At 42.8% G+C, this 19,275-nt stretch overlaps 1 protein-coding gene across 1 annotated transcript in view; it reads left to right on the forward strand.

The window, feature by feature from the left end:
- robo1 (roundabout, axon guidance receptor, homolog 1 (Drosophila)) overlaps nucleotides 1–19,275 on the forward strand; it is a 196,704-nt gene that overhangs the window by 47,234 nt on the left and 130,195 nt on the right. Inside the window, exon 2 of the mRNA XM_076100679.1 lies at nucleotides 5,690–5,779. Within this exon, the coding sequence (XP_075956794.1) occupies nucleotides 5,690–5,779 (90 nt within the window). The remainder of the gene's footprint in view (nucleotides 1–5,689; nucleotides 5,780–19,275) is intronic.

Consider the following 19,275-nt stretch of genomic DNA (forward strand, 5'->3'; position numbering starts at 1 on the left):
CTGTGGCGGCGTGGATGCCGACAAGTTGCTTATGAGTCATGACCATGAGCTGCAGACGCCACATCAGACTGATACATAACAGGCATTCAGAAGCGATTCACCTTACAGCATTTTAAATCCTTGAAAAACCTTATTTTTCCTCAACTAAGAGAAGTCTCTCACTCACTCTCTCTCCGTCCCCATTCCTTCAATCTGTCTCTCTATGGGCACCAAAAGTATTACAGTGTCACAGAGATGGACATCTGGGCTTTTGACAGCTTGGAGGAGGCTCGCCTCAGATCCACCGGGAGTAAGTTCAGAGAAAGTTTAGGCTCCTCGCAGGCTTTGAAGTTATTAGACATCAGTTATGTGAAACAAAGCTGAGAAGCAAAGTATCAAGTCGGCTAAATAGTACGCATTGCGTAATGTAAAGGTGTGTCAACAAGATATCCCTGAAAAGTATTTTTCAAAAGCCCTTCTTCCAAATGAACCTGCTCTCCAGGGATAAAACTGCAGCTGTGACAGAGCTGCTAACTCACGGTGAGTCTGCTGAGCAAGTGCACAGCAGTCCAGTCAAGTGACCATATTTAGCAATATTTAGCAATATTTAGCTATTTGTCTTGGAACTTTCTCTCTGTTTTTCTTTTTGTGGTTGGTTGCCGATGCCCTCCAAGCAAATCTATCACTAAGTCAATTGTCACATATTTCTCCTCTGACATTTGCACTTTTATCTAACCACAATCAGCCCATCAGGGCTTCAGAGATGAGTCACATTTCAACCTTGAGGTTTTGACGTGTATGTATTTGCTGTGGGTTTTGTAACCAACGAAACGGTATTTGGAAAGAGAGACAATACACACAACTGCAGTGTAGCTGTCAACAACGAAATCCTGCGTGCGGCCGTTCATTCACAAACTGTGTGATCAGAACGGTTCTGTTTGTCATTTCACTGATGTTCCCTTAAGCTGCGGCAATGAGCAATGAAGCTGTGAGTGTCAAGGACATCAGAGGGTTTTCATGGAAAATATCTGCAAAATCATTTGATGTTAACGTTCACTTCAAATTTGCTTTTCACTGCAGTTCACCCATGGGAACTCATGTAGTCCTAATTATTGCAGTTTGTCACTGTCGCTATCATTGCTGGAATCTTTAATGGCTGTTGAAAACATAATAGCAGTGTGTAACGTTAAACTGGTGCTGGGATATGATCAAATCCCTTCCTCTCCTGCTCTTTCTTCCACGCATTATTTCAGTATCGCATACACAGACTTACAGAAAAACTGTAATGTAAATGCAAACTGTGTCCATAATCTTTCTAGTATGTAAGCCAAACTCATACGGCATTCGCCTTTATGTTTTAACCGGCTAATCAATTGTATGTTAATCCTTTAATGATCGAGTCAAAGCCAATTGCAATGCAGACTTAAAAATGACCATGTGTAGGGCTTGGCAGTGTGACCTTAAATATATACAGTAGTGATACATATCATGAAATATACGTTTTTCCCTCTCTAGTGATGAATGGTTCACGACTCTGGCATTCCAATTATTAAATGTCTGGAGTTAAATGTATCATCAATTTGCCATTACAGCTGTGGCTGTGGAGACGGTGGCAGTATACTTTACAGTTATGGAGGCAGTGTTTATGACATGATGAAAGTTAAGGGCCAATCGTGCTGCAGAGCTGATGCCAGGTTTGTGTGTGTGTGTGTGTGTGTGTGTGTGTGTGTGTGTGTGTGTGTGTGTGTGTTTGTAGAAAGTGTCATTTTCTACACACTTCTGCTCCTCTTTCTCACGACAGCCGCAGCACAACTGTGCAGTGATTTGTGACTTGGTTTTAAATACTGTAAATCCATTGTTATTCATTTATTTTAAGAATAGTTTTTCGATTTTGGGGGAAATACTGATTTACTTTATTGGCAAGAGTTCGAAGAGTAAGATCGATACCTCTCTCGTAAGTGATATTAATCTACAAATCTAACTCTCGGTAAGAAAGTGTTTCTGCATATTTACAAAATTGTGGAACTGTTCCTTTAAAGGCTTCTCTCTCAACCGTTTGGTTGGACACCATGCAGTGTCTAATGACTTTCTACCACTGGTTGTTCTTACCGTAACAATTAGTGTTTGTTTTTTTAACAATGCAATGATAACTTGTTGATATTAAAGTTGTTATTTGATTTTTCTTTATTATTGTTGTGTTTTTTACAAACAGATCGATCAGAATAACAAAGATCTTCATTGTAATTGTATTCCGGTGCAATGACAATTTTTGGAGTTAAAAATAAAACAAATGAATAAAAAAGTTTAAAAATAACAATAATAGCAGCATAAAAATAGAAGGCACAAGTTAAATACAAATTACATATTTACAAATTTACAGAAGTAGATATTAATAAATAGATCTCCTTGTTGACACCGTATGTTATTCATCTCTACACTTGACTTTCAGGGGCTTTGTGTTTAAATGCTGCAGTTGCCGCTTACATTTCTTTTTGATAGTTATTTTAAGAGTTATTTGACTTTGCCCAATTCGTTTTCTCTGCAGCAGTGTGTGCTAACAGCATATGTATGTATTCTCTCAAGGCCCGATTAAAACCCCATTAGTCATGCAGAAAACAAAGAAAGTGTAATCAAAATGGAAATGAGTGTAACGGGGCCGTGGAAACAGATGAAGCGGACAAACTAGATCCTGCTAAAAAAAAAAAAATTACTTTTTTCAAAGACTTCTTTTTGTACTGTTTGTCTTCTTTTGTCCGTCTTCAATAATGGTCAGAGCTATTGAATCCAGGTCAAAATATAGACGATACTCTTAAGATGGTGTTATGCATTAAGGAGCAGGGACCTCATTTGAATGTTCAACTTGCAAAAAGAATGCTACAAACGAAAGAAGGGAAATCTAGGTTGCTTTGCTCCACAATTAGCATTTTTGCCGGCTGTTCAAAAAACAGATGTAAGGGGAGAACATTTTCCAAGAAAACAATTTAATCATTGAAATTGCTTGAGGTCATGTTACAGAAATATGCCGCCTCTCTGCTCAGGCTGTGTGAAGGAACTTGTCCTACAGCACAGCAAATAATCAGTCAGTCCAGTTAAGCCCCAGAGTCAGACTCCCCACTCTCATCATTTTAAGCCCATCCATCACTTTATACGGGCTGCCAGGGCCGGAGCACTGCTGCCAATACATGGCAAGATGACAATGAGACAACAGCTAGCCTCTATGGCTTCTTCTTTTACATCTATTAGGCGCTTGCAGCGTTTGTCAAACTAAACAACCTTGACCACAGCGGCAATAAGTTACACATCAGGTTTATTGTCATGTCAGGTTGCACACGGCCTTGTGCTGATTGGGTCCACATAGCAGCCACAGCGTTGCAAACAACCACTCAAGTCAAATCTAGTTTGAGTAGACCTCATCATTTATGGATATTCTATAGAAACGGGGCCAGAAGCCTGCATGGATTGAAGAAAGGCCTGCGAGCCAGAAAAGAGGACATGCTCTCATGTTTTGAGGAGGGCTCGGGGGCCAGGACTTATAGTCTGGGGCCCAGGAGGAATGACGGTAGGGGGGGGGGGGGGGGGGGGCAGGCCTGCCTTTGTATCTTTTGGTGAGCAGTCAGTTATCTGCACATGTGCCCCATTAATTAGCCAACAGGGGAGCTGGATGCAGTGTTGAGGCTAAAAGGGGGCAGTGAGGCGACATTGAGGTCCTGACTCTGATGCCCCAGGGGCAGCGGGGCACTCCACCTGTTAATGAGCTCTGAAGTGGTCTCTAATTGGACCTCTGACTGTGGACCACACAGGGAATCAGACAGAGGAAGACATGAAGGAACAGATACAGTATATAAGGATTGAGGGCAAAATAGATTTAATACTCTTTGCAAAGAATTGTATGCTACTTGTAATATTTATATTGACTAAATTGTATTATTAGTTTGTCAAGAATGAACTTTCTTTCTCCATTTATACGCTTAATGTCTATTAATGACCAGCCAATCAGTGAGTCAAACTATATTGTTTAAATATATGAATTATTTGGTTTGTACGTGGTTGTTAGTGGTTGTATGTGAACTTTTTGCTAAAATAATTCTAAAAGACTCCTTGTTTCTGAACAGCTTCGTGTTTTGATATTTGCTTTTGTTCCCAGCTACTTTATTAACAGAGGCAGATGTTGCTTTTGTTTTGAATTTGCCTGTTTTGAATTGAAACCACTACATATATCTGACTGGTGTCATGCTGTAAGTGTCAGACAGTGTGCCGGCCTCTGCTTGATGTCTGTGTTTCTGTCGTGTCATGTTCTCATCTCGTACGTCATGTGTATCATCGCACTTCATTCATGTGCATGACTCCGAGTAACCTACGTGGTTATTTTTGTGTGACTCAGAGGCCCTGCTCTCCTGTAGCGTCTTCAGTCAGACGCTGCTGTTTGGATAAACAGACAGGCGGAGAAGTGCCAGATAATAGGTTCGGCCCAGCGTGAGGCCCCTTTTGCTGTCACATTCATTTGCAACACTACAGGAGCAGCAGGGAGGAAGGCATGATCACTGCATTTTGAATGTCTTTTTTTTGTGTCTACTATTAACGATGAGTTAACGATTAACTGTTGTAAAGTGGGATTAGGGGTCATCAGTGTGTTTTGAAAAAGTCTGCGTAGATTCGTTTTTGTCAGTTCTTCTACGGTGGGAGGGGCAGATGAAGTGACGGGTCACCCTCTTCTTCACACCCCGCTGATCTAAAGCTCTCTCCGATGAACAATTCCGTCTGCCGGTCTGCTGTTTATCAGAAGTATCTCATTGAGGAAACGGATACTTCAGACAGACTGCCGCTCACTTAGCTAAAGGGGTTGGATGCACTTTGATTATGATTCCTCTCGCCCAAATCAACCCACTGTCAGAGAGCCACAAAGAGAATGGGCATGGCCGAGTCTGATTTATGTCACACGGAGCCATCATAAGGGCACAGTTGGCCTCCCATCTCCCCCTTAAGCCATATACACCCCTCTTGGCCTCTCTTTTTCTTGCCTCCCCCCCACTGTCCCGCCCTCACACCTCCTGTCGCACACACTCAACCTGTCACTCCAGAGAGGACACAGGCACAAAGACGGGCGCCCGAATCAAAAGGAGCTGATTAGTAATTAATGGTGCATCATTGTATTTGCATCAGGACTGTGTGTGCGTGTGCATGCAGAGTGGCGTTGTCAATCATACGGAGTGTGCCCCGGTCCTCCCTCCCTCTGTCCTGGCCATATGTCCCCTTAGAGGTGCAGCCACTTAGGGCTATTGATAGGATAGAGATGACTCTGTTTTAAACCTACACACTTACACTCAAGCCCAACACAGGACAACAGAACAACCTCCTGCTGAGCTCAGAGGGAAAGAAAGCTGGAAACTGCATCAACACATCAATCTGATGGATCTATACCCAACGACTGATTTGATTTTTTTACCTGGCATTATCATTGTGTTTCCCCCAGACACACTTGGATTATACACAACTGTTGGGATTGTGGGTGTTGGGTTGTTTACTGCAATGTGGGTGTTTGGATTCTGCAGACAGAGGCAGAGTTTACAAGGATGGAGCCCGGCACTACTTCTTTGTGTGGTCGCTCTCTGCTCGTGTCGAGGATGCGGAGGGCTTGAGGTTTGGACCGTGGGTGGGGAAGGTGGGCAGAATGCGTCTGGGTTCTCAGTCCCTGTGGTATTATTGTTGACAGAGACGGGAGTCGCTCAGGACGGGGCCAGCGAAGGGGCAACACCAGCTCCCACCACCGAACACGAGGATGACAACACTTTGGGCTACACAGGTACTGCTGCTGCTTTCTCATGATACCTAAATGTGTCCTTGCATACATACAGCACCACTGTGAAATATCAGGTCCATCCTTTGTTATATTTTTTTTACAATCAATCATGTGTTGTCTATTACACCAGGTTTACAAACCTGCTACACCTTGGACTAGTAATCAAAGGGATTACAAAATGCACTTTTGGGAGCGAATTGTTTACATTTTTCAAACAGCAATCTTCCCACATTTGTAAAGTATTGAGACTGAATAAATACACTTCAATGTAAGGCAACAGTTTCCATGTGTTTCCATGGCAAATATATATTAAAAACACGATCTTCATGTTGTGACAGCTGCTTAGATTTTCCCAATTTTGAGTGTTGAAAAGGGAGAGTTGTGGGAAAAGGAGGCACAGAGCGCCACCTCAAATGCATCAGTTTATGTAGCCTGTATCGCCTCAGACCGCAGAGCTCTGTGGGGAAATGAAGTGCCGGAAAGGGGGTCCTCACCTGAGGGACTGGCTAGCACACACAATGGATTCAAGTCTGGAGAAAATTAGGAATGAGGCATGTGTTGTTTTTTTTTAAGCCCTTTACCCCAGAGTGAGGGTAAAAAGTGTTCAGTGTGTTGTCCTACCTCCCTAGGTCATTTACTGGACCTCACACAGCTTCAGGAAATCTTGTGCAGAGAAGGGAAGTCCAAATTAGCTGCCAAAACCGCTACGAGCTTCACCACTGTGTGCAGCAGCTTGGCAGCTCTCGTTTTTATTTTACTTGAAATGCAGACTAACTGCCAAAACCATACGATTATCATCAGTATCACTCCGCTCCTTTTATCAGTGGTGCCGAGACACATTAAAATGTTGAGCCCAAACAACTATAATACAGGACTCTTTACGTTTAAACTCTGTGTAAACCATAAAGTCAAGGTTCCCAGTTTTCAACAGACTTGGCAAGCTTTGAATGAGGGCTGAAAGGGGAAAATCATGTTATATTTGCCTCACTGCATTTGGGTTCATCTTTAGAATGATAAATATGTCCAGTGGACAGTGCCCGGAGTTCATCTTTAATCTGGACATTTAATCCCATCTGTGCATGAAAATGAAGGGAATCGATCCGGCCCGGTCAGTGAATTGGAAATGAGACTAATGTGCCCTAATACCTCAGTCTGCCGCTGATAGAACAAAGCGGGCGGCTGCCAAAGACTCGGGTGAAAATGGAGTGTACCTTCAAGCGTTACAGTGTAGAGTCTTTAGGTGCCTGGTTGTGTTTGATTTTGTCGTTGCCTTTGAGCTCAGTGACCCTCATTAAGAAAGAGGTTCATTGAATTATGAGTAAGTTTACCTGTTGGTCTGATCTCACACTTACACATGACATTGAGGAAGAAGGGTGGTATGTCCTTGCAATCCTGTCATTTACTAATGTGTTTACTTTCTGAAATAAAGAGTTGAGTTGAGTGAAGAACTAAACATCAATGTGGCTCATACTGTAACCTGACCCATTTTTTTTTTTACATCATATAAAATTAAAAACAGCTTGCACGGTTTTAGGCAATGACACGGTGATGTCTGTCTATGGTAGTCACCTGGGATCAATCGAGCCTACAGTGAATTTTATAAGGAACCACATGCTGAAGACCTGAAGTTTGCAACACATTAAAAGTGTTTTTTATTGGTCCCACAAGACGTTGACTCTCAGCCAGCTCTAAATTGTTTCCCGATATCAAAGAGCTTTGCGCAGAACTTCACATTCATAATAAATGAGACTGACCTGTGTGAAGGCAGTGGATTAGAGAGGCACGCTAAAAACTCTCGCACTTACACTCTGCCAGCCGCTGCTTGGCAGGCAGACACACACAGAAGAGACGGGTCTTTTGGTTCTTCTGCCTCGACATGAAAGGCTGAGCGTGACTTCAGAGAGCACATTAGCCCTCATATCCTCCCTCTACACTGACAGCTACCATTGCGTTCGTCACAGATCACAAAGGACGGCAACTTCAGAGAGCCGTTGTATTTGTCAGGTTATGGAAATATAGATAGGGAAAAGGTGAGGGAATTTAAGGTTGCCACACAGTCGCTACTGATTGGCTGCAGAATAGAGAACTCCAGACTACTGTCATACCGTGTTTTATTTGTTTCTAAAGCGGTCGCCCCTACAGCAAACCGTTCACTGTTCTGATGGATGTGCAGATGGCTGATGTGAGAACAAAGTCAGTGCCGAACAATCGCAGAGATCGGATAGGCATTTTGTGCCTCACACATTTAGGCATACTAAATTCCGATGCCTACTGAACCAACTGAAAACCCTTCCTCTCACTATTCCCTTTTCACGTCTGCAGTAACGTGAAGCGCAGAGTGAAAAACCGTGGTAACCCAGTTCGCCTCGCTCAGAGGTCCTCCTTAACATGGTAACAGTACTCTAGGAGCAACGGAAGTTCGGCCGCGGCTGGTGAGACCCCAGTTTTTGCACTCTCTGGCAGGTGACGTAAAAACGTGAAATGCTCTCTGTGGAGCCAATGTTTGGTTTGTCCATTCTGGGCTACTGTAGAAACATGGCGATGCAACATGGCGCACTTCTCAGTTTCAGGTGATTATTCACTTATGAAAACATTTGTGAATGTTACTCTATATTCCACTTTTGCAAGTAGGTTCCCATGAATCCGACACACTATGCATTTAACTTGACCTAAGACCTCATACCATCACTGAACTATGAAAGTGAAAGTGTTGTGTGACACGGTTCTGTCAGCTGACACTTTGTCACATGGCACATTTCCACTGAAGTATACATTAGCTTTAAGCCTTATTTATACTTCAATATGAATGTTTCTGCCAGCATGCCACAAAATTCAATAAACAAAGTCAATGTTGAATGTTATTGGTCACAGCTGTGATATGACTGTTCATTCTTTATGGCAAAAGGCTTTAACTGGTGAGAATAGGCGGTGGCAAACATCCAGAAAATATGCAATTTACAAAGGTGCAAATGCTTCGGTGATACATGTACAGATAGATTTAAATGGTTAGACGTCAAAAGGTTGGGTGCCTAACTTTTTCATGAACGATGTACATTGGAAGTATTGCATAATGATAATGGAGGCCTTCTTCTTTTCCTGAAAGCAAAAGAAGAAAAGAGCCAACAAAAGTGTTTTTTACGAACACTTTGGACTGTTGTTTTTCATATTTATCTCTTAAATATTTCATTTTAATGTGATATTGACCTCGACCCCTAAACTTTATATGACAGCTGTCTTAGCATCTGACTAAGTTTAGCCGTAATCTGCCACACTGCCTTTACTTTTGATAATATGAATGAAATGTTCTGAGCGCTTTGCTCTCATTGCACATCAAATAACATGTTGCCAGGTCCTGTTCACATGCATACGGGCAACATACAAGCTAGATTAATAGGAACTAAAATGCACGGGGCAGGTTGCTACAAGTTGTTGCAAACAACACTGCCATTGTTTTGAAGAGGAATAAATAATTAGATTATGTATCATTGCATAGTTAATCCCCGCATATCAAATACTGCTTTCTTCTTCATATTGTATATATGCACAGCCAAGATAATTAGATTTTAGGTGACGCTGGCTGTTTTGAAAAGAACATATTACAAATTGTTGCTAATCTTCATAATGGTATGTAAACTTGAGCATATTCAACTCTACATTGAGAAACAATATCAGCATTTAGCTCTTGTGTGACTAAAGCATACCTTGACAACAGAGATGTTGCTTACAGATTGTCCTTGTATTGTTGAGGCTCAGTGGGTGGAGCCAAGGTGTGTTTTTAACCCTTATTGATGCAGGAGTTTGAGTGCTCTGTGTCTGGGTACATGGCACTGACAGCTTTACCATGAGAGAGATGGAGAGGTCTACTCTCTCTTCGTCCTTCTCATCACTGGGCTGAGGCGCTGGCCTTGAGTCCCCTCCCTGAAATCCAATTTCCTTCAAAGTGTCACCCACGACATATATTACCCAAGAGTCACCACACAGCATCAGCGTGACACACATCTCATGTTCATCACTCTTAGTACCGTGGTAATCAGGATAGCAGAAAGTGTGCTACATGCTCAGCTAGCTGCATTCTCACATATTACCCCCAGTGCAGCAACAGTGCTCATGTCCTACCAGTGCAACAATAGAGACAGATCTCTGGCCGCGCCTGGCGAAGCTGTTCACTTAAGATATAATTAGTTATAAACATGCACTAATGTCCTGCACACAGCTTCCCCACAGCCTCTGGGCTGCTGAGGCCAGTTGAGTTTTTTTTTTTTGTTCCCCATCCAATCTCTTTTCATCTCCCTGATCCACACAGCTTAGCCTAGCAACATCCCAGGAAATGTCTCTTTTATCCATTCTTGTCAGGATAGGAAGTGGAGTAATGTGGTCAAGAGGCACTCGAGGGGGGGGTAAGATTTGAGATGGGAGTTAGCACGAGAGCGCGAGGGTCGAAAGCACAAAGACTATGAGGGGAGAATTAAATTAGGATATTCAGATTCACGTTTCTAGTGTCCTCGTGATAATTGGGAAGAAGATTGGATAGGGTTTTGCTAAGTGCTAATAATCAGCTGCTCCTGCCCCGTCAAACACACTTAATTTCTCAGTGAAAGGATAATCAGTGTTTTCTCAGGATGTAAATGGGTCACCATCTCAAAGTGGAGAGGAGGGAATGCTGTGGCTCCTCTGACTTCAGAGGAATTCATACTTGGCTATGTATTCTTTGACCTCCTTGTTTTCCATGCATTACAAAGCAATTCAGACAATTCAGGGCCCAAAAACTGTTAAGTCTGCATAGTTTTTGGCGCAGTGAGCAACTTCCAAACGAGGTTTCCAGTCTTTCATATTACACCTTTGGTCAACAACCTGTCAACAAGACAGTAAACCAGTGTGTACAATATTGTATTGACTTAGTAGCATAATTCTTTGTCAAGAGTAATTACAACCGCTCTGTAATATACAGCAAGGAGCTAGGTAACTTGTTTTTTGGACAACACCAACTGAGACTTATATAATATTAGCTGTATAACAGCTGTAGCTTCACAGCTGTTTGGATGTGCTGGAGAGCTCACATAAGGCATGCTTCATAAAATCGGAGCCTCTGTCGAATTTCAGCCACAACTTCATCAGCCAAGCAGTCTTTTTTTTCATTGTATATATTTTAGAGACAGAAGTGTTAAGTGTACATAAACTATCGGTCTGTGCCCAGTACTTTGTGTGTTCTAAGTTTTTAAAGTGTCATAAGAAACTGGGCTGCGCCTCTACGACTCTCAGAGGTAAATCCAATCTTAATAGCGTCTTTGCTATTATTTGATAAAACGCTTCGCCTGGTTTATGCTCCTTTCCAGAGCTGGCGCTGCCTTCAGATCAATTAGCTTCTTTATGTTTTATTAATTCAGCTTATCTTCATAAGTAAATACACAAGGAGCACTTACAGCCCTGTGCGCTCCTCCCAGCAGAAATTACACTAATAACTGTCAGCCATGACTGACGGCTTGATGATCTGTAAAATCATTGCTGGTTTTATTGGTGGTGATAGGATTCGTGCATGGTCATGTTGTACATGAAGTTCAGCCACAGCCAATATTAAGCCTGGTTCTCTGAGACTCAGTGTGAGCTGTAGGGGGGTGGGTGGGTGGAGATGTGGTCATGAGATTGGGGGGAGGGTTGTAAATCTGGGCAGCACCTGCTCCCTGGACTCTGGCGCGTGGTGTGAGGTCAGCAGCGCCAGATATCCCATCGATCATATTTATTACATTCATCACAGCGCCTGTTTGTTTTGGCAGCTGATCGCGCCAGCGAAAGGCCGAAAGAATAGGCTTTTTATTAGAGAGACGGGGAATGCTTTTAGCATGAGCAGTGTCTTTGCATTTTTCTCTGCTCGGGGTCTTCAGAGAGAGATCAGTCAATGATGTCGGCTCTAGGGCCCCACTGAAAACCATAACTACTGCAGAATGATATCCTAAGTACAGTTCTGGAAAGTTTCTGCAAGGAATATCTTTGAGGAAAAAATATTATTAATGTCCCATCAATTCTCAGCTCTATGACAGTTTGGGTGTGCAGTTGAGGTTTGTCTAGAATACTGCGAGGGCAATTTGTGTTTTTACTTCTTTGATTGATTTCTTTTTAATAATATGACAGAAAATATGGAGAAAAGCCAAGTGTTGTTATAGTTTGAATTAGAAATGTTGAACAAAAACTGCCAATAGTATTTTTAGCCACACTTTTTAGGTGTGACTCTATACGGATGGCTGTGTCAGTGCACCACTATGGTCCAGACTAAAATATCTTGACAACTATTGCAATGAAAATTTGAACAGAACGTCATGCTCCCCAGAGGATGAAGCCAACAGACATTGTTGAACTATTAGTCTTGTCAAGTAATGTGCTGTAGTCTCGAAATACAAAATGTCTTTTTGATGTGTCCTGACTGTGTAACTGGTTCTCTTTAATTGGACACTAATTGAGTTGCTTCAAGTGTCACTGTCAGTGCTGTCAAATCTGTAGAAAACATTCGCTGACAGAGGAGCCTTTGCAAAAGCTAAACCTTCACAGCTAAAAATCAATGCAGTTGCAATGGATGACATACACATAATGAGGAGATTTGACCTGGAAACCTTGAAATTGCTGTGTATTTTTCACTTGAATACTGGTGAGATTGTTGCTCTGATTGAGCTCAGCTCTTGGTCAGGCTCTTGTCTTGTCTCTCGCTGCCATGCGATTGGCTGAGGTCCAGCAGCGATAGGAACAAAAGGAATCTCTTGGCTCCGTTACCCTGAGGCCCTCTGTCACTCGTTAAAGCTCTTCTGTCTCTAAACCAATTCAGCCAATTAAGCATGAAACACAATGCTGCTTGTTTCTGCCATTGTGCATTTCTATGTGGGAAGGAGTGAGGCGCCGGTCACACAACAAGCTGTGTTGGATGAAAAGAAGAGCAATCCAAGGACAGTCAGAGATAACTTTAATATTCTAATCGTTGTCAAATCTTATCTTCCCTTTACACTAGTGCAGTCACGCATGGACATGCACACATTGGATGCTGTACCACTCAAGTGCTGCATTGTAATCTTAATGTTGAATACGTGTTACTAACACAATTCACTTTATATCTTTCCGTATGGAACGTAATCTCACAGCAGGGGAGTTTGAACAGAAGTAACAAATAAACATTGTTCTGACAACAGAAGTGCAGAACGCTCGTGCTAACCTCCTGAACGTCTCTTGCTGCAAATATTCCCCGCATCTGACTGTATTTTGATGTTGCTGCCAGGATGTTATGTGATAGCTGGGTTATTTTAATCAGCCTCCACAGGCCATGTCGTCGCTGACGCTAAACAGATGCTAATGTGAGGCCCATTAAAAGACACAGGGAAAGAGGGATTCAGTGTGCGCAGGCAAGCGGAAAAGCAACAGCCTGTTTATCGCCTCGTCCTGCTTTGTGCTCCAAACCTCGACGCGGCATCCTGTGAAGCGCCCCCTCTTTCTTTCTCCTCGGTGTCTGCCCCCCACACCCCGCACCCCGCTCCCCTTTGCCTCACATTTCTTGCAGCAGAGTCATGCATGGGGGCATTCCCTGAACAGAAACAGATTTGTTTAGTTCTCCGTCATTTTCTTTCACTGGACCCGTGTCTTTTTTTTTTTTTAAATCATGTCTGAAAGCAGCACAGAAGAGGAATGTTCTCACTCTTCTGTTTATGTTTTGTTACACTCTGCTTTGCATCTCACTTGCTTTGTGTATCGCCTGTCCCTTCCTCTCCTCTCTGGCAAACTCTCAATATGATGGTGACAAGAGGAATTTTCTGTCTTTTCTGGATTTTAAAGGACTGCCTGGCTTGTTTCTGATGTTCCTCTGAGTGGGTCGACTGTATTTATTCTGGGATGGAGCCCGGAGTTATACATTCTTGGGCTGTTGTGTAGAGCTGAGGGGCCACAGTATTGTCCACAGTGGACAGGAAGAGTGAAATAGCCTGACAATCACTGAGGTTTCTGTTGTGGATGTTCCAGAAATATGACAAGACAGCACTTAGAGCTTCACTTTCAGTCTCTGCTGATATGTGTCAAGGTCTATATATGGTTGGTTTTAATCTGACTGGCCAGCTGTGATTTGAATTTCACTCAGTCTTTTGGCCCTATTTAAGACAAATGTCCAAATAATGATGATGTGTGCATTACAGTTAAGCCCAAAATAATGTATCTTTGTTATTACTGTTGGGCAGTCTTTATGTTAATTCACAATCCATGTTAGTTTTTCAAAATGGACATAAATCAAAATGTTTGACTGGTCTGCAGTTAGAAACACTACATGAAGTCATTTCTAGTCAAACATTTCTAATGATGGCAGGACCTTGTGCAGTTAGCTGTGGCATGGTTTGTGCTCCCGGAGCTTCGCCACTCTCTCAGCAACCAATCAGAAATGATTTGTTGCCTCTTTTAGCGGTGACACAGTTACACCGATAACTTCCTCAGGCCCACAGGTCATCTCTCATCTCCTCCCTCTCGTCACTTGTGTCCCATCCCTTCCTTTCCGTCTTCGTCGGTCCCATGTCGACAATCTGTCAGCCCTCCTGAAAATCATTTCATTCTCAAGAGTGCCGTGTCAGAGCTTGGAGAGCTCCTCCTCATAAGCCGACTGCATGACGAATCAGTCTTCATTTAACACAATACATCCTGCAGACTCAAGCGACCACACTTATCAATCATGCAACGTCTTACAGGAAGTTTTAAAAACAAAAGATTTCCACATGTTTCAAGACATTGGGATAAATGTTGGCTCAGTTAAGTAAATGCAATCCCATATGTTTACACTACTCTATTGTAAGCCTTTGGTCCTCCATTGAGGTTGGTGAGGAGACAAGGACAGAGCTTTAGAATGATGGGAATTGATGCCATTGGCCAGCCAGTGCTTAATCAAGTTTCTTCACCCATTTCACACAGCAAGTGTGTGTATGAGCATAAAGCAGCCCTGGGAGTCTCGCCCTTTCTTGTCAGAGGACCTTGCCCTCCTGACTGGTTCACTCAGTCATCATAGATACTGCTGCTGAGTTGTGATGGGCCAATTATGTAACTGCAAAAATGAATCACAGCCCAAATACTGATGCACGACAAAGTTACCCTGCAGCTATTTACTGCTCGTTCTGGAGAATGCAGAAAGGAGCTCAATGAAACGCAGCCCTTCTACCTCATGTATTTCGTGTTTATCTTTTCAAAACACGTTGGAAGACGCGCTGCCCATTGCCAACTCACAGAGACGACACATTTGTATTGCTATCTTAGAAAAAGAAAAGTTGCACAGTGAATAAGTGAAATAATGGCTCCTCAAGGACAGGGCATGAACATGATAGAAGACTGTAGTGAATGTGAGGCGAGCGAAGTATACCTTGTCCAACTTAAGTGCCTGTGAAGGGAGCTCAAACATACTGTACCTGACCACATTATGTCCAAGGTGACTCTGACTGCAACTTTGACAACTTTCTGTTTACTTCCTAACATATTCAGGAGGTAAAACTTCAGAATGTGGACTGTGAAATCTACCCCAAAGAAATGTTTTTCCTGGGGATGGAAATGTGTCTTTACTTGTCCGTCTACTGGAAAAGAGTGTTTTGTTTGCCTCTCAACAGGGAGTATCCTTTCGAAGGAGAAAGGTTTTGTTTTATGCCGCCTTGTTTGGTGCGCTGGTGAGATGGGAATTGAAAGCCATTTTAATCGTCTTAGTCGGGGAAAAGGGAAAGCGGGCTCTTTCGCCTTACCCCGCCTGTTCGTCGCCCCATCACCTCTCTGCTGGGGGGGGGCCTAGGTTTTGTGAGGAGTCCAACACATCTGAAAAGGGACTCAGCACGGAGCCTACAGGATGCCCCGTCCGGCCGCCCGCATAGAAAAGACGGCCCGTCCACGAACTCCTTTTCAATATTAAAAGGAGAATTATCCGAGATAAAAAAAGGCCGGGAAGATGAGAGGCAGTCTCTCCATTGAGCGATGGTGAGATGGAGAGGGGTGTGAACTTCACCATGCACATTGTATACAGAGATACAGAGTTGCCCTCATTAAGATCCCATCGTACTCTGGGGGGGGGGCACATTGTCACTGGATTTAGGAGACCCGCCAGGACAGCAGGGGTTTATGTATTTGGCAGATCTCAAGGGTAGCAGCATGAAGGACTCTTGGTGGGAAGTTCGGCAATGTTTGCGGTTTGTTGCAGTTTTTCAGACTTTTCAAGAGGATCTTTGGATTGGATTTGAATATATTTTCCACTTTTCAAAGAACACCAGCCGGCAGCCCCTGAGCAAACAACAACGGTGTGTTTTTTATGATAGTTATATGCTTTCACATCTACCGGCTGTGTGTTGTCCAGACACATCACCATGCAGATTGTGTGTTTGCTGGTGGTGCTGTTTGCCATGCTGGTCATGCTGGGAGTTCCTAAAGACCACAAGGGTCCACGCAGGGCCCATCGCCTCGCTGGGTTACAGAAGTCTCACTGGTGCAAAAGGCTGCCTTATAATTTTGGACTTCAACAAAACCACCAGACGATGAGACACTCCCACAACAAACCACACAAATGTAACCAGGTCTTTCACAGTAAGTACAAAAAAGTGCTGTATTACGTAACTGTCATCCAAAAGCTAATGACTCAACACATTTCTGACTTGATCAAAAGTTGTTTTGGTTCTCTTTACTGGTTGTTAAAGCATTAAAGCCTTGGAGCGCTTTGCAGTTTGGGATGAGGGTTTTTTATCCTTCTGTACTGTGTATATTCTTGGAAGTTGTTTTGTGTGAAAACGATTTGGCCGAGGTGTTAAAAGCTCTCTGCTGTCTCTGCTGCCGTCACAGCCCTGGCAATATGTATTTTTTTTCCTGCCTCTGCTGCTCTGATCAAGGTTGCAAAGGAGGGTAAAGGAGAGAGGACACAGAGCCTCCCTCTTCACAGAGCTCTGCTGTCATAACTTGTGCTTACTGTGGGATTTTTTTCTTTTCTTGACAACCAAAGAAAAAGGGCGAAACTACATCTGCATACAACAGGGTTTGATGCAACATTAAGTCATGAAAATGTGTTGATAGAGGTGGGGCCATGGGCAAATATGTATATACGTTTTAGGGCGGGTGGTTCTTTGAAATCACAAAAATACCAGTAAAATAACAATTTACTGACATCAGTCCATTTTTTCTACGTTTAGCAAATCCCCCTCTATCATTCTATTATTTGCAGATAATGGAAGAAAAAGAGCACTCTGTTTCTGACATTGTGATAACAATGTCTGTTTTGCGTGACACAGTTATAATTTTGCATTTTTTTACTTTGCTGTGCTTCATCAAAAGTTCAAAACACTCGCATGCTCTTGCAGCAATCAGCCCTCACAGACACCCTCCTGTTCTGTTCAGGGCTTTGTTGATAATTGCTTCTATGTTACAGCTCCCTGCTGCTGGCTAGAGGAAATTGTATTCCTCAATTGGTGGTATTCAGCTGAACAGCCACTTTACAGATCCAGAGCTGTAAACGCTTTCAGGAAAACAGGGCACATGAGGAACAAGTTGGAATGGAGTGTGAAAAACTGTAATATAATGGACACATGGATGAATGAGAAATAAAATCATGTTCAGAGTTGAAAGACAGACTTTTGTCTGAATACGTCAGTCGGGTAGCAGTCATCATCATGCAGACTCCAGCAGGGGTCTCAAACTGGTGCATAGAGACATGCAAGGGTCGCTGAAGGGGATCCAAAGGGGTTTTCAAATTCAATTGGTTAAATGGATGCATTTAGAGCAAACAGCAGGGTGCCAAATCTACCGTGACTGTTGATAAACGGCATTATTTTTTGGGTGAACAGCATCTTTTCAAACTATTCATACGATCCCTGATGATCATCTATTCATTTGTAAGAGAATAAAATGAAATGGAGTGTTGTCGTGGTCCATTTGAAAAAGATATGCTTATGAAGGCTATTTTTAATGTTTTTTTTCTGCGATAAGATTGTCATTAAACGTGGGAAGTATTTGAAACATGACACACGTTGAAAAGCCCTGGTTTTGATGACTAATGTGTCACCATGACCAGGCTGACATAGGCCGAGCATATGGACTTTTTCGTCTTGGATTAGTTCTGTCAAACTCCACTGGAGGGCGCTGTTTGGTAACTAATGTTCAGTGGAGCCATTCACAAGCTCCGGGCTGAGCTGAGCTGCGGAAATGTGGAAGTCTTTCAGCTGTTCATTTTTAGTCATTCATGTTTCCTCCCACATTTTAGATCTTTTAATGCAAGATAACTTGCACAGCAATTGTTGTTGGCCAATCTAAAATAAGTAGTCTCTGTCTGAGGTCGGTTATGACTCAGAGGTGCAGATAAATTGCAGGGACTGTAGGCTGAAGTGAACCCAGAGAAACTCGGACTCATTCAAGTCTAAAAAAAAAAGATGAGAAACACATTTTCATATGGGTGAGTCCCAAGTTTATGTCACATTGAGGGAAATATAATACATTTGGAACATGGATCACAAGATAAACAGTCCGATTCTAATTAACCATATGTAGTCACAGTGAACTTATGCACTTTAACTGTACGTTGTGAATTTGGAATTTAGAACATACTATATTCTTAAATCATATTTGAAGTGGGCTGCTTTTTGGAAACATTAGGAATTAAGCGCTCAGACCAACACAGGCACTACAGGCCTGTATGTAGACCAGAGGCTTTACATGTAAAATAAAAGTGTTTAAATGAAAACGGCACACCTATGTCTACAATGTATCATGTTTGGGCAGTTTGATTAATTACTTTTTTTTTCATCCTCTACTACATTGCAGAAGGATAAACATAGCATGTGTATATATTGTAGTTTGTAATACTGGCATAGTAATGGTCTATGAAACCACAGGAGACAAAACAAACCCCTAAAGTATGGTAAAGCCATTATATGATAACTGGCAAGTTCCAAAAACATACTCATAAGTCCCTTGAGGAATATCACTGGAAGCGGCTGTTATTTTCATTTGTATTCATGGACCCGCAGAATAAATAAAAACATGTCCAAGTACTTTGATAAGGTTTCTCTTATTATTGGACAAAGTTAAAGCAAATACAGTAATCTCGCCTGTCGGCGTGCGCTCATCCAGGCGCGAAGAGGTTAAATTTCTTCTCTGGGAAACATTGTCGGGTCTATGGAGGGGGTAGAGAGGCGCATACCAATTGACGAGCCACTCCGCTTTCCTTGAATGAAACGCAGTGAATATGAATCCGTATTTCCCCCCTCTCGCCTGAGGTTCGGGGTCTGCGACGCGCGCGAGGATCAGCCGGAGTTGCAGCAGCGGAGAAAACGGTGGCAAAGTGATGGAAAAGTTGCACTGATCTTGTGTCCCGGATCCGGTGGATGAGGGAGGACAGGACTAACTCGCAAACTTTCCGATCTCAAGTGACAGATTCAAGACTGGACTGAAATAATGTGACTGCAAGGACAGAGGCTTTCAGCTGTGGACTACAGCGACCGCACGCGCCATTTCACTCACTTTTGACTTAACTTTTAGTC

This window comes from Anarhichas minor, unplaced genomic scaffold, assembly GCF_050575085.1.
Source record: "Anarhichas minor isolate MPS153535 unplaced genomic scaffold, ASM5057508v1 ptg000026l, whole genome shotgun sequence".
In the NCBI taxonomy this organism is placed as follows: Eukaryota; Metazoa; Chordata; class Actinopteri; order Perciformes; family Anarhichadidae; genus Anarhichas; species Anarhichas minor.